The sequence below is a fragment of the Ranitomeya variabilis genome, chromosome 4 (genome assembly GCF_051348905.1).
Source record: "Ranitomeya variabilis isolate aRanVar5 chromosome 4, aRanVar5.hap1, whole genome shotgun sequence".
Lineage (NCBI taxonomy): Eukaryota > Metazoa > Chordata > Amphibia > Anura > Dendrobatidae > Ranitomeya > Ranitomeya variabilis.
Window position 1 is genome coordinate 29,451,928 of NC_135235.1, and position 13,433 is coordinate 29,465,360.

The 13,433-nt window shown below is 45.8% G+C and overlaps 1 protein-coding gene across 1 annotated transcript in view; it reads right to left on the reverse strand.

Moving 5' to 3' along the window:
• LOC143767554 (ovostatin-like) overlaps positions 1–13,433 on the reverse strand; it is a 94,955-nt gene that overhangs the window by 66,296 nt on the left and 15,226 nt on the right. Inside the window, exon 2 of the mRNA XM_077255962.1 lies at positions 2,928–3,043. Within this exon, the coding sequence (XP_077112077.1) occupies positions 2,928–3,043 (116 nt within the window). The remainder of the gene's footprint in view (positions 1–2,927; positions 3,044–13,433) is intronic.

Sequence of the window (13,433 nt, forward strand, 5' to 3'; positions counted from 1 at the left end):
TATACCAATATACAGTACCCATTCAGCACACACATAGTGTTTTTTCCACCAACATAGAAGAGGATTCTTTACTGTTAGGGCAATGGGAATCTGGAATTGCTTGCCTGAGGAGGTGGTGATGGCGAACTCAGTCGAGGGGTTCAAGAGAAGCCTGGATGTCTTCCTGGAGCAGAACAATATTGTATCATACAATTATTAGGTTCTGTAGAAGGACGTAGATCTGGGGATTTATTATGATGGAATATAGGAATATAGGCTGAACTGGATGGACAAATGTCTTTTTTCGGCCTTACTAACTATAGTACCAATATACGATATCTACGCAGCACCGACACACTAGTAAAGTACAGTATCCATACAGCATTCCTTTAGTACCAATATACTGTACCAATATTCAGCACACACATATTAATGTACAATACCCATACAGCATGCATACAGTACCAATTTACTCTACACATTCATCAGAAGCACATTACAAACATACAGAACCCATAAGGATATATATTGAACAGTACCCATATACAGTACCCAATTAGCACAGACAGAACTAATGGTAATGTACCAATAGAGAATGCATACAGTATCAATACAAAACACGTAGTACTCATATACAGCACTCTATTAACAAATCCACATATACTGTGTAGTATCATATATACAATGCCCATTTAGCACACACGGTATTAATACATATTACCCATTTATGGCTCACAGTACAATATAGAAGCATTGTAAATATGCACCAAAAAGTACCAATGTTAAGCACCCATTCAGCACACATCCAGTATAAATATATCGTAGCCATATATTATAGATAGGAAGGTGGCAGAATCCTGGATGAGAGGCTCTGAGAAGGTTAATAGGACCAATACATGGGTCCAGGTTTGCTAGGAATGATTAGATGAGATGAGCGGGGCTAGTCATTCCTAGTAGCGGACATGGGTAAGTTGCTTAGACTTGCTGTAAGCTACTGAGTATTTGACCTTGAATATTGAGCAGACGAACCGCTCAGTTTGCTGTACTGCTGTATGGACTCTTTGGATTAGTACTTTCTGTAGGAAGTTTATGACGTTAATAAACCTTCCTGTTTGGACAAGAAACTGCGTGCCTGTGTGAACAATGACAACTACCAAAGAGCTAAATCCCTACAATTGGTGGATGAAATGAAGGTGTGAAGTTCCAGAGAGTAAAGACGATTGCAGTGTAAAGATTGATTGTACTGGATAAAGACAGCTACACCATTGCGAACACAGTGTGAAAGCATGGAGGAGATTGTTAAGCAACTAGTCCAGATGTAGCAGCAGCAGATAGTCTCCTGTTGGGTCTGCTGCTGCTCTAACAAACTCCTCATCCAGCAGTTTCAACAACAGCAGGAGTTAAAGCAGCAGCTTCTACAGCAGCAACTGTTACAGCAGGTTCAGCAGCAACATCAGCAGCGGCTGTAACAGCAGGTTCAGCAGCAACATCAGCAGCAACTGTTACAGCAGGTTCAACAGCAACATTAGCAGCAGCAGTTACAGCAGGTTCAGCAGCAACATCAGCAGCAGATGGCTATCATGGCAGAAACTGTCCAGACCGGGAGACTACACCTCCCACCAGCTAAAGTGAAGGTAGCTGTGTGTGGCGAACAGTACGGGAAGCCTTACAGAAAATGATTGTGGAGGACAACGTTGAGGCTCTTCTGACAGTCTTTGGAACAGTGGCAGAAAGATAGAAACTGCCCCCAGAGCAATGGGTGGAGAATCTGAAACTATACATTACTGAGGAACCACAGAAGGCGTATTATGATGACCTTGCCCTGCAGGTTGCCAAGGAGTGTGATAAGCTGAAGTCGGAGATTATGACACATTTTGGCATAACCCCTTGTAGTCTGGGGGCAACTCTGGCTCTACCAAAACAACAAACCTCCCCAGTCCCAGATGTTCAACCTGTTACACTTGATTCAAAAATGGCTGCAGACTGAGACCTGCTCTCTGGCACAGATGGTGGAAACATTGGTAGTGGACATATTTATACACTCACTTCCAAAATTTGTGCAAAGCTGGGTTGCCCAGAGAGATCTCCAGAACGCAGATGACCTATTGAGCCTTGTGGAAGAATATTTGGCTGGAGAGAAGTCCCTGAGCAGTTAAGGAAACCTGAGTTCACCTGTTAGGGTTACCCAGAAGAAAGGGCCCAAGATCACCTCTGAGAAGCTCCCAAGGTCCCAGGAGGGATCAGAGCTGGTTTCAAGGGGTACTTCTCATCTCATTGTCTATTGAAGGTGTAGTGCCCCAGGTCATATATCAGACAATTGTCCCTTGACCTCGTAGCCATTGAACTGCAGCATGGGTCGGCGCAGTTCCTACTTCACCTACCCTGCCTGCAGTGCTGTTCCACATACTGTCGAGAAGCCTCATGCCAGATGACTGTGAACAGTGTCCTAGTGACAGAACTTCTGGACTCAGGGTGTTTTGTGACCCTGATAGGGGCCACACTTCCATATGTACAAGTCTCTTGGAAGCTGGTGGGCATCAAGCGACTGCGCTACAGCCTTTCAACAAGCTTTATTAGACTGGTGAACCTGAACAGGAAACCAAATGTACAGTAAAAAGTCCTTGTTCAGGGTTGGTTACCAGACACTAGGGGTACAATACGAATCTCGAACTTTACCATTTGGGTTCCTTCATCCCTACCTTCAAATGACAGTAATTCATGGAGAAAACAATCAGTCTGAGCTAGCTGGGGATTTCTCATTTTTGTTGATAGATGCTTCATCAGTTCCATCAAACATATCTAAATGGTGAAATTTGTATACTATTGTTAGGGCACCTGACTCTTTGTACTATGCATAAGCCAATATTTTGCTTCACAAGTTGGAGGAATATCATTATATCATCCTTGTCACGTGCCCCCCACCACGTCCAATAATCATAGACATTTACCGTAACAGTATATGGCAGTCCTCTTTTATAATATTGGTTCATGCGTTCATAATTAAAGGAGATCCTGGCAAGTTGGCTGGTCACCCACATATTCTGAGTCTTTGTGACTTGGATCTCTGGAGATAAAAATATGAGAAATTAGCTTCTTATTAAAGAAATTAAAAGCCTGCGCCAATTGTTTTGGTTTTTTTTCAACTGATTTTAGCTTTTGGATACATGGTTCATGTCTGCACGGCACTAAGCTGCTGCCATATTGAGTCCTGAGGTTGGACAACCATTGACAGAATGCATTGATTCTTGGCCATTTAAATTGAACCCGAGACTGTGTGAAATCTCTGCCCACATACTTTAGATCCAGTTGTAAGACCCCAACAGATTAACTCTAGCGAACAGATAATTTTGACGTTTTTGGTGAACTGTCTAATGTGTATTTGTCCCCAACAGATGATGTAGGCAGAGATAATTATCCAGTGCTTCCAATTTCAGACCTTTTGTTCTCTGAGAAACGAGCTTCTGCGGCCGAGTGAGCACCTCTTTGTATGGGAGAGTCAGCTTAATCATCGTTTTGCCGACAACTATATAAAACGTACGGGGGCTATAGGTTCCCCAATCCTTAGCTGGGCTTCAGTTTTTTTCTCTTACTCTTGTTTGTATATTTTGACTCCTTTTTGACTCATCTGCTGCTCTGCTCTCATTTATACAACATATACGGATTTTCTTGACTACTGTTACTTACCCTTGGCTTATGTGACTATGGTATCACACCTGAATCTGCCTTATACTTGTTGCCATTCTCCACCTTCTAAATCCATGGAATAAACTACTGTATCAGCTAGCCTCACCTAAGTTTTCAGGCTAGCCAAATACCTTGACACTAATGAGAGTCATGAGAAAAAGGGCTGCAATCGGTGAAATTGTGTCATCTGGTTGGGTATGGCAGGAATCAGTCCTACATGCAGCACTGTCAATCAGTTGTGCTCATGAAGGTCAGGAGTGGGTCAATTTCATAATTTGGTTTTTGTGGGAGATCTGTGCCTCTTTTTCATAAAAGGTTCCTCAGAGGATAGAAGGTCCAACAGAAGTTCTAAAAGAAGACAACAAGACTAGGAGTTGACAAAACTTCCTGTCACTATGGTCAGTTTATTTTGTGATGATTGATATACAACCTATTAGATCTTAAGGATGATCGCTCCTGTTTTTTTTAATGATAAGAATGAAGATTAAATTAGCATGGATAGCCACAAGTTCTGTCTAGCAGGAGGAAAGCCTCGAAATCTTCTACTCATGGGTCTAAGCTTCCCAAGGTAATGGAAAATTTTAAAATTTTACAAAGTTTCATAGCTTTACAAAGGCTGATTAATAATTAAATTCTTCTGGACTGCCATAGACTAGAAATAGCCGGGCAGTCCACACTTTACTTTGCACTGACGTTTTAAAACATCAATGCATCAATGCAGTGTTAGCATCTTGTATGAGATTGTGCAGCTGTGGGGCGTAAGGAGCCCACTGTCAAAAACAGCCAGAGAAGATAAACATTGTTCATTACTTTCTCCTTCCCTGTATACATATCTTATCAGGGGATAAGTTGGAAAATAAACAGCAATTCTGCCATTGTTTTTTACATTGTAAATGTGCAGCATAAATAATGTTTTGCCTTTATTCTGCGAGTCACTACAGTTACGACAATATAAACTTTATGTCATTTTTTTCTTTTACTACTTATGTATAATAAATACACTGAAATTAAAAAAACATGTTTTTCTGTCATCATTTTTTGAGAGACATGACAGCTAATGAGGTTTCTTGGAAATAGGGATTTTTGTGTACTCACCGTAAAATCCTTTTCTCCGAGCTATTCATTGGGGGACACTGACCGTGGGTGTATGCTGCTGCCACTAGGAGGCTAACACTAAGTGAAAACAAAGAAAGCTAGCTCCTCCCCATGCAGTATACACCCTCCTGCTGGCTCTCAGCTAACCAGTTCGGTGCAAAAGCAGTAGGAGATCAATAACAACATATGAGCGTATAGCATGTCACATTACATATGAGAGTATAGCATGTCTAATTATAAAACAAGCACAAACTAATAATAGGGAGGGAGCTGTGTCCCCCAATGAATGGCTCGGAGAAAAGGATTTTACGGTGAGTACACAAAAATCCCTATTTCTCCTTCGCCTCATTGGGGGACACAGACCACGGGACATTCCAAAGCAGTCCCTGGGTGGGGACAACATCAGATCAGGCCGGTGTAACCGATACTTACAAGTGCGTCACCGCGGCCTGTAGAGTCCGCCTGCCCAGACTCACATCTGTGGAAGTGTGGGAATTATAGTGCTTCAAGAATGCATGCGGACTGGAGGAATTCGCAAGCTTGCGGCCGTGCTTGCCGACGTCTGGTGTCTAGAGCCCTCAGACAGGGAGAAAGGCTGACATCTAGCAAGGAAGGACTCCTGGATGGTGAAAAGAATCCACCAGGCTAACATGGCTGATGAAACGGCTAAACCCTTCCTGTGACCGTCAGGAAGCCATCTTACTATGGAGAAGCCCAAGTAAAGTGTCCAACCTTCGGAAGGACGCCGTCCTCGATACGTACCCCTCGGAGCACTCACTTCTTCCAGATTATGGAGAACCCATTCCGTTTTGTGGACTGGAGCCGAAAGAGATGAGAGGATGATGCCCCTGTGAAAGTGGGAATACAATACCACCTTGCTAACGAGGGAAGGAGATGGCCTGAGGGCGACCTTGCCTTGATGGTAATAAGGAAAAAAGTCTGAAAGAACTGAGCGGCGAGCTCTGAAGACTCATCAGGATAACAGGAACGCAGAGAAAAAAGGGGGGGGGCGACCTTCCCTGATAGTAAAGTCTGTCCGGATCAAAAAAGGAGTCTACTGTAAGATCTCCAGGATCATTAAGGTCCCACAGATCTACAATGTACAGGTACGCGGTAGGGAATAACTACAGGTGAAGACTCCCTGCTAGAAATTCCATATTTGCAGTTTTGTCGCAATAAAACGGAAAAATACTAGTACGGCAAGTGAGAGAACCTGACATTGTCAGTGCGGGTCTCCCGGGATCACTGGGGCCCTTCCTGCTTCCAAAAACATCTCAGAAGTAGTGGAAGAGGGGTTATGGAAATAGGTACCATGGAAGAGCAGAGCATCACTGCGATGGTCTTGGATCTCGAGGTCAAACCATGAACTGGAGTACATTGGTGTTCAATTTGGGCGCCATCCGACCTACATCTGGAGTACTCCAGTGAAGGCAGATCTGATGGAAGACTTCAGAGTCAAGTTCCCACTCACTTGAGGAGAAACCCTGACGGTTGAATATGTCTGCCGCCCAGTGTTCTACTCCAGGGATATGTACTGCTGAGATCACCGAGTGATAGATCTCGGCCCATCAGAGAGTGCGAGGTACCTCGGCCATGGCGCTTGACTGTGGGTACCTGCTAGACTTATGGTGCAGCCGTGGCATTATTCAATTGAAGACTGATGGTAGACCCGCCTGAAGGCTGTGGACCTGCTGTAGGATTAGCTGTACCGTTCTGATCCCCAGAGCAATGATCGGGACAAGAAGACTGGCATTGGTATTCCCTAATAACCATTGGACCAGGAGAAGGCTCTGGATGAGGAAGGAGCTCAGAGACTGCCCTTTGAAAGCCTGATTGACTTGCTGAAAACGAGCGGAGCGAAAGAAACTGCTTCCATTGTCGTCTTTTTCCCCAGAACCCTCCTAGCGAATTGAATGAACCGAGAGAATGAGTGATCAAGTGCATGAGCTCCCTGTTGAAGGGCCACGACCTTGACTCGAGAGAGGATTTCCATCCTTCTTGTGCAGGATCATCTTCAAAAGGGATCTGCTGGGCTGGGAATGAGGAAAAACTTGTCTAAGTTTAGCTGCTAGCCCAAGTGAGAGGGTATTGCAAGTGATATAGACGACTCAGCGTAGTCCTGGAAGAGCGGCTTGAAAGTCGACCAAATAGGGCAGGACGACCATGCTTCTAGGGTGCAAGAGGCACATGACAACTGCCATGACCCTTGCGACCACTCTGGTGCGGTAGCCAGGCCGAAGGGCAAGGTCGTGACTTGAAATTGCTGTTCGCGAATGGAAGGCGAAGGGATTATTGTAGAGGGGAAAAATAGGAATGTGAGGGTAAAAATCCCGAATGTTGATGGATGCCAGAAACGCCACATTTTTCTGTTGAACTAATGGCTGAGCGGAGGAACTCCATTTTAAAAAGGAGGACCTTGTTAAAGGTTGTTAGAAGTTTGAGGTCCAGGATCGGTCTTACTTTTCATTCCCCCTTTTTGGAACCAAGATCCCTTAGATCTAGACTGTCCTGGACAACGCTTCCACTGCTGGTTGGGTCTGTAGAAAAGATACGAACCCTTGATAGTCTCTCGCTCAGAAGATTTGATTGGCCAGCTGTACTGTCTTCGGGGAAAGGTTACTTGTGTGAATCGAAGTAGTTAAGGTCTCTGACCAGGAGACTATTGGTCCAGCAACCCATGTGGTGGCTAAGGAAGGGTAGAGCGCTGAACCTGAAGCCACAAGACGGAACAAACCAGATTTGCTATTCGACCGTCTGTGGTATTTTAAATGATGATACATCAGGCAGGGACACTGGTAGGTATACCACAAGAAATTCTACCCGGTTAGTCTGCCAAGTGGCAGAATGCGGAGCTGCATCCAGCAGGTCAGGAAAAAACAGTCTCTTGCCATCGTCGTACAGAGTAGAAAATTAGGAAACCTTGATCCACCATCCTCTTAACAGGGAGGAATCGTCCGCTTACTTGCGTCGGCCGCTAAATAGTGGTGATACAAAGGGGGGTGCTCGGACGCCAGGGCAGGTTGTCTGGTGGTAGGCCTGGATGCAGAAGAGGATACATGGAGGCGACACTGCATGTGCTCGTCTGTTGATGGTGTGTGTGTGTGTGTGGGGGGGGGATCGGTGCCCTTTAAAGGACCCGTCTCCCTTAAAAATCAGACCAGGTATGGCATCCCACGTAGAGGCTTCTGTCCAGGGAACCGCTCGTCAATTTGTTGATGATATAAATAGGCGAGTCCCTCTTTTTCTGAAGCTCTGGCAATCCAAGGCAATATCTGATCCATATTCAGAGCGTTCTCAACAAATCACAGGGGAGAGATCAGGAAATTAAAATGCAGCGCCCCAGAGTCCTGGTCGTTGCAGTAACGTCGCTCTGCCACTAAGGGGAGTGATGTTACATCTGATTGCACTAAAGGAGTTCACTGTTATGACCCCAATGGCGAGGGTCTCAGAGGAACAAGTAAGTCTGCGAAGTACAAAAATCCAGCTCATAGGGCAGTGGTAACTGGGTTGACCATATATCTACTCCTAACGCCAACACTAGAAGTAGCCGGGGAACATGCCTACGTTGGTCGCTAGATGTCTCGCACCAGCCGGAGGACTAACTACCCCTAGAAGAGGAAAACAAAGACCTCTCTAGCCTCCAGAGAATAGACCCCAAAAGTTGGATACAAGCCCCCCACAAATAATAACGGTGAGGTAAGAGGAAATGACAAACACAGAGATGAACTAGGTTTAGCAAAGAGAGGCCCACTTACTAATAGCAGAATGTAGTAAGATAACTTATATGGTCAACAAAAACCCTATCAAAAATCCACACTGGAAATTCAAGAACCCCCGAACCGTCTAACGGCCCGGGGGGAGAACTCCAGCCTCCCTAGAGCTTCCAGCAAGGTAAGGATAAAGATTATGTACAAGCTGGACAAAAATGCAAACAAAAACAAATAGCAAAAAGCAAGAAAGCAGACTTAGCTTAATCTAGCAGGAACCAGGATCAGTAGACAAGAGCACAACAGATTAGCTCTGATTTCAACGTTGCCAGGCATTGAACTGAAGGTCCAGGGAGCTTATATAGCAAAACCCCTGACCTAACGACCCAGGTGAGCATACAAGGGATGGCAGACAATCCCAGAGTCAAATCACTAGTAACCACTAGAGGGAGCCAAAAAGGTAAATTCACAACAGTACCCCCCCCTTAGTGAGGGGTCACCGAACCCTCACCAAGACCACCAGGGCGATCAGGATGAGCGGTGTGAAAGGCACGAACCAAATCGGCCGCATGCACATCAGAGGCGACCACCCAGGAATTATCCTCCTGACCATAGCCCTTCCACTTGACCAGGTACTGAAGCCTCCGCCTGGAGAGACGAGAATCTAAGATCTTCTCCACCACGTACTCCAACTCGCCCTCAACCAACACCGGAGCAGGAGGCTCAGCAGAAGGGACCACAGGCACAACGTACCGCCGCAACAAGGACCTATGAAATACGTTGTGAATGGCAAACGACACTGGAAGATCCAGGCGAAAGGATACAGGATTAAGGATTTCCAATATCTTGTAAGGACCAATGAAGCGAGGCTTAAATTTGGGAGAGGAGACCTTCATAGGAACAAATCGAGAAGACAGCCATACCAAATCCCCAACGCGAAGTCGGGGACCCACACCGCGGCGGCGGTTGGAAAAACGCTGAGCCTTCTCCTGTGACAACTTCAAGTTGTCTACCACATGACTCCAGATCCGCTGCAACCTATCCACCACAGAATCCACCCCAGGACAGTCAGAAGGCTCCACATGTCCCGAGGAAAAACGAGGATGGAAACCAGAGTTGCAGAAAAATGGCGAAACCAAGGTGGCGGAACTAGCCCGATTATTAAGGGCAAATTCAGCCAACGGCAAGAAGGTCACCCAATCATCCTGATCAGAAGAGACAAAACACCTCAAATAAGCCTCCAGAGTCTGATTAGTGCGCTCCGTTTGTCCGTTAGTCTGGGGATGAAAAGCGGACGAAAACGACAAATCAATGCCCATCCTACCACAAAAGGATCGCCAGAACCTGGAAACAAACTGGGATCCTCTGTCCGACACAATATTCTCAGGAATGCCGTGCAAACGAACCACGTTCTGGAAGAACACAGGAACCAGATCAGAAGAGGAGGGCAGCTTAGGCAAAGGAACCAAATGGACCATCTTGGAAAAACGATCACATATCACCCAGATGACAGACATGCCCTGAGACACTGGAAGATCAGAAATGAAATCCATAGAGATGTGTGTCCAAGGTCTCTTCGGGACAGGCAAGGGCAAGAGCAACCCGCTGGCACGAGAACAGCAAGGCTTAGCTCGAGCACAAGTTCCACAGGACTGCACAAATGACCGCACATCCCTTGACAAGGAAGGCCACCAAAAGGACCTGGCCACCAGATCTCTGGTGCCAAAAATTCCCGGGTGCCCTGCCAACACTGAGGAATGAACCTCGGAAATGACTCTGCTGGTCCATTTAGCAGGCACAAACAATCTGTCAGATGGACAAGAGTCAGGCCTACCAGCCTGAAATCTCTGCAACACACGCCGCAGATCAGGAGAAATAGCTGACAAGATAACTCCTTCCTTAAGAATACCCACAGGTTCAGTGACTCCAGGAGCATCAGGCACAAAGCTCCTAGACAGAGCATCGGCCTTCACATTCTTAGAACCTGGTAAATACGAGACCACAAAGTCAAAACGGGAGAAAAACAATGACCAGCGGGCCTGTCTAGGATTCAGGCGTTTAGCAGACTCGAGATACATCAGATTTTTGTGATCAGTCAAGACCACCACACGATGCTTAGCACCCTCGAGCCAATGACGCCACTCCTCAAATGCCCACTTCATGGCCAACAACTCCCGATTGCCCACATCATAATTTCGCTCTGCCGGCGAAAACTTCCTGGAGAAAAAGGCACAAGGTCTCATAGTAGAGCAACCAGGGCCTCTCTGTGACAAAACGGCCCCTGCCCCAATCTCCGAAGCATCCACCTCCACCTGAAAGGGAAGTGAGGTGTCAGGTTGGCACAAAACAGGCGCCGAAGTAAACCGGCGTTTCAACTCCTGGAAAGCCTCCACGGCGGCAGGAGCCCAGTTAGCTACATCAGAGCCTTTCTTGGTCATATCCGTCAATGGTTTAACAACGCTAGAAAAATTTGCGATAAAACGACGGTAGAAGTTAGCAAAACCCAAGAACTTCTGAAGACTCTTAACTGACGAGGGTTGAGTCCAATCATGAATAGCTCGGACCTTGACTGGGTCCATCTCCACAGCAGAAGGGGAAAAAATGAACCCCAAAAAGGGAACCCTCTGTACACCAAAGAGACACTTTGAGCCTTTAACAAACAAAGAATTTTCACGCAGAATCTTAAAAACCATCCTGACCTGCTCCACATGCGAGTCCCAATCATCAGAAAAAAACAGAATATCATCCAGATAAACAATCAAAAATTTATCCAGATACTTCCGGAAAATGTCATGCATGAAGGACTGAAAAACTGAAGGTGCATTAGAGAGCCCAAATGGCATCACCAAGTACTCAAAATGACCTTCGGGCGTATTGAATGCGGTTTTCCATTCATCGCCTTGCTTAATGCGCACAAGGTTGTACGCACCACGAAGGTCTATCTTGGTGAACCACTTGGCACCTTTAATCCGGGCAAACAAGTCTGACAACAGCGGCAAAGGATACTGAAATTTGACAGTGATCTTGTTTAAAAGCCGATAGTCAATACAAGGCCTCAAAGATCCGTCCTTTTTGGCCACAAAAAAGAATCCCGCACCAAGAGGGGAAGAAGAAGGACGGATATGCCCCTTCTCAAGAGACTCCTTGATATATGAACGCATCGCGGTATGTTCAGGTATCGACAAATTAAACAGTCTCCCCTTAGGAAACTTACTGCCAGGAATCAAATTTATTGCACAGTCACATTCCCTATGAGGAGGCAGTGCACTGGACTTAGACTCGCTGAAGACATCCTGATAATCAGACAAATACGCCGGAACTTCCGAGGGCGTAGAAGAAGCAATAGACAAGGGCAGGGAATCTCCATGAATTCCATGGCAGCCCCAACTTGACACCGACATTGCCTTCCAGTCCAAGACTGGATTATGGGTCTGTAACCATGGCAAACCCAAAACAACCAAATCATGCATCTTATGCAGAACAAGAAAACGTATCACCTCCCGATGTTCGGGAGTCATGCACATGGTAACCTGTGTCCAAAACTGCGGTTTATTTTTTGCCAAAGGCGTAGCATCAATACCCCTAAGAGGGATAGGATTTTCTAATGGCTCCAGAACAAAACCGCAGCGCTTGGCAAATGACAGATCCATCAGACTCAGGGCAGCACCTGAGTCTACAAACGCCATGACAGGAAACGATGACAGTGAGCAAATCAAAGTTACAGATAGAATAAATTTAGGTTGCAAATTACCAATGGCGACAGGACTAACAACCCTAGTAAGACGTTTAGAGCATGCTGAGATAACATGTGTAGAATCACCACAGTAGTAACACAAGCCATTCTGGCGTCTATGAATTTTCCGCTCATTTCTAGTCAGGATTCTATCACATTGCATTAAATCAGGTGCCTGTTCAGACAACACCATGAGGGAATTTGCGGTTTTGCGCTCCCGCAACCGCCGGTCGATTTGAATTGCCAGGGCCATGGAATCATTCAGACCTGTGGGAATGGGAAAACCCACCATCACATTCTTAATGGCTTCAGAAAGGCCATTTCTGAAATTTGCAGCCAATGCACACTCGTTCCACTGGGTCAGCACGGACCATTTCCGAAATTTTTGGCAATACACTTCAGCCTCGTCCTGGCCCTGAGACATAGCCAGCAAGGCTTTTTCTGCCTGAATCTCAAGATTGGGTTCCTCATAAAGCAAACCGAGCGCCAGAAAAAACGCATCAATATCAGCCAATGCCGGATCTCCTGGCGCCAGCGAGAAGGCCCAATCCTGAGGGTCGCCCCGTAAAAAAGAAATAACAATTTTCACTTGCTGAGCGGAGTCTCCAGATGAACAGGGTCTCAGGGACAAAAACAATTTACAATTATTCCTGAAATTTCTAAATTTAAATCGGTCTCCGGAAAACAGTTCAGGAATCGGTATCTTAGGTTCTGACATAGGATTTCTGATAACATAATCTTGTATGCCCTGCACACGAGCAGTAAGCTGGTCCACACCTGTAATCAAGGTCTGGACATTCATGTCTGCAGCAAACACAAGCCACTCAGAGGTAAAGGGGAAAAGAAAAAAAAAATGAGAAAGAGAAAAAAAAAAACTCAGAATTTTCTTTCTTATAATCCCGCTTCTGCAATGCATTTAACATTTAATACTGGCCTGGCAAACTGTTATGACCCCAATGGCGAGGGTCTCAGAGGAACAAGTAAGTCTGCGAAGTACAAAAATCCAGCTCATAGGGCAGTGGTAACTGGGTTGACCATATATCTACTCCTAACGCCAACACTAGAAGTAGCCGGGGAACATGCCTACGTTGGTCGCTAGATGTCTCGCGCCAGCCGGAGGACTAACTACCCCTAGAAGAGGAAAACAAAGACCTCTCTAGCCTCCAGAGAATAGACCCCAAAAGTTGGATACAAGCCCCCCACAAATAATAACGGTGAGGTAAGAGGAAATGACA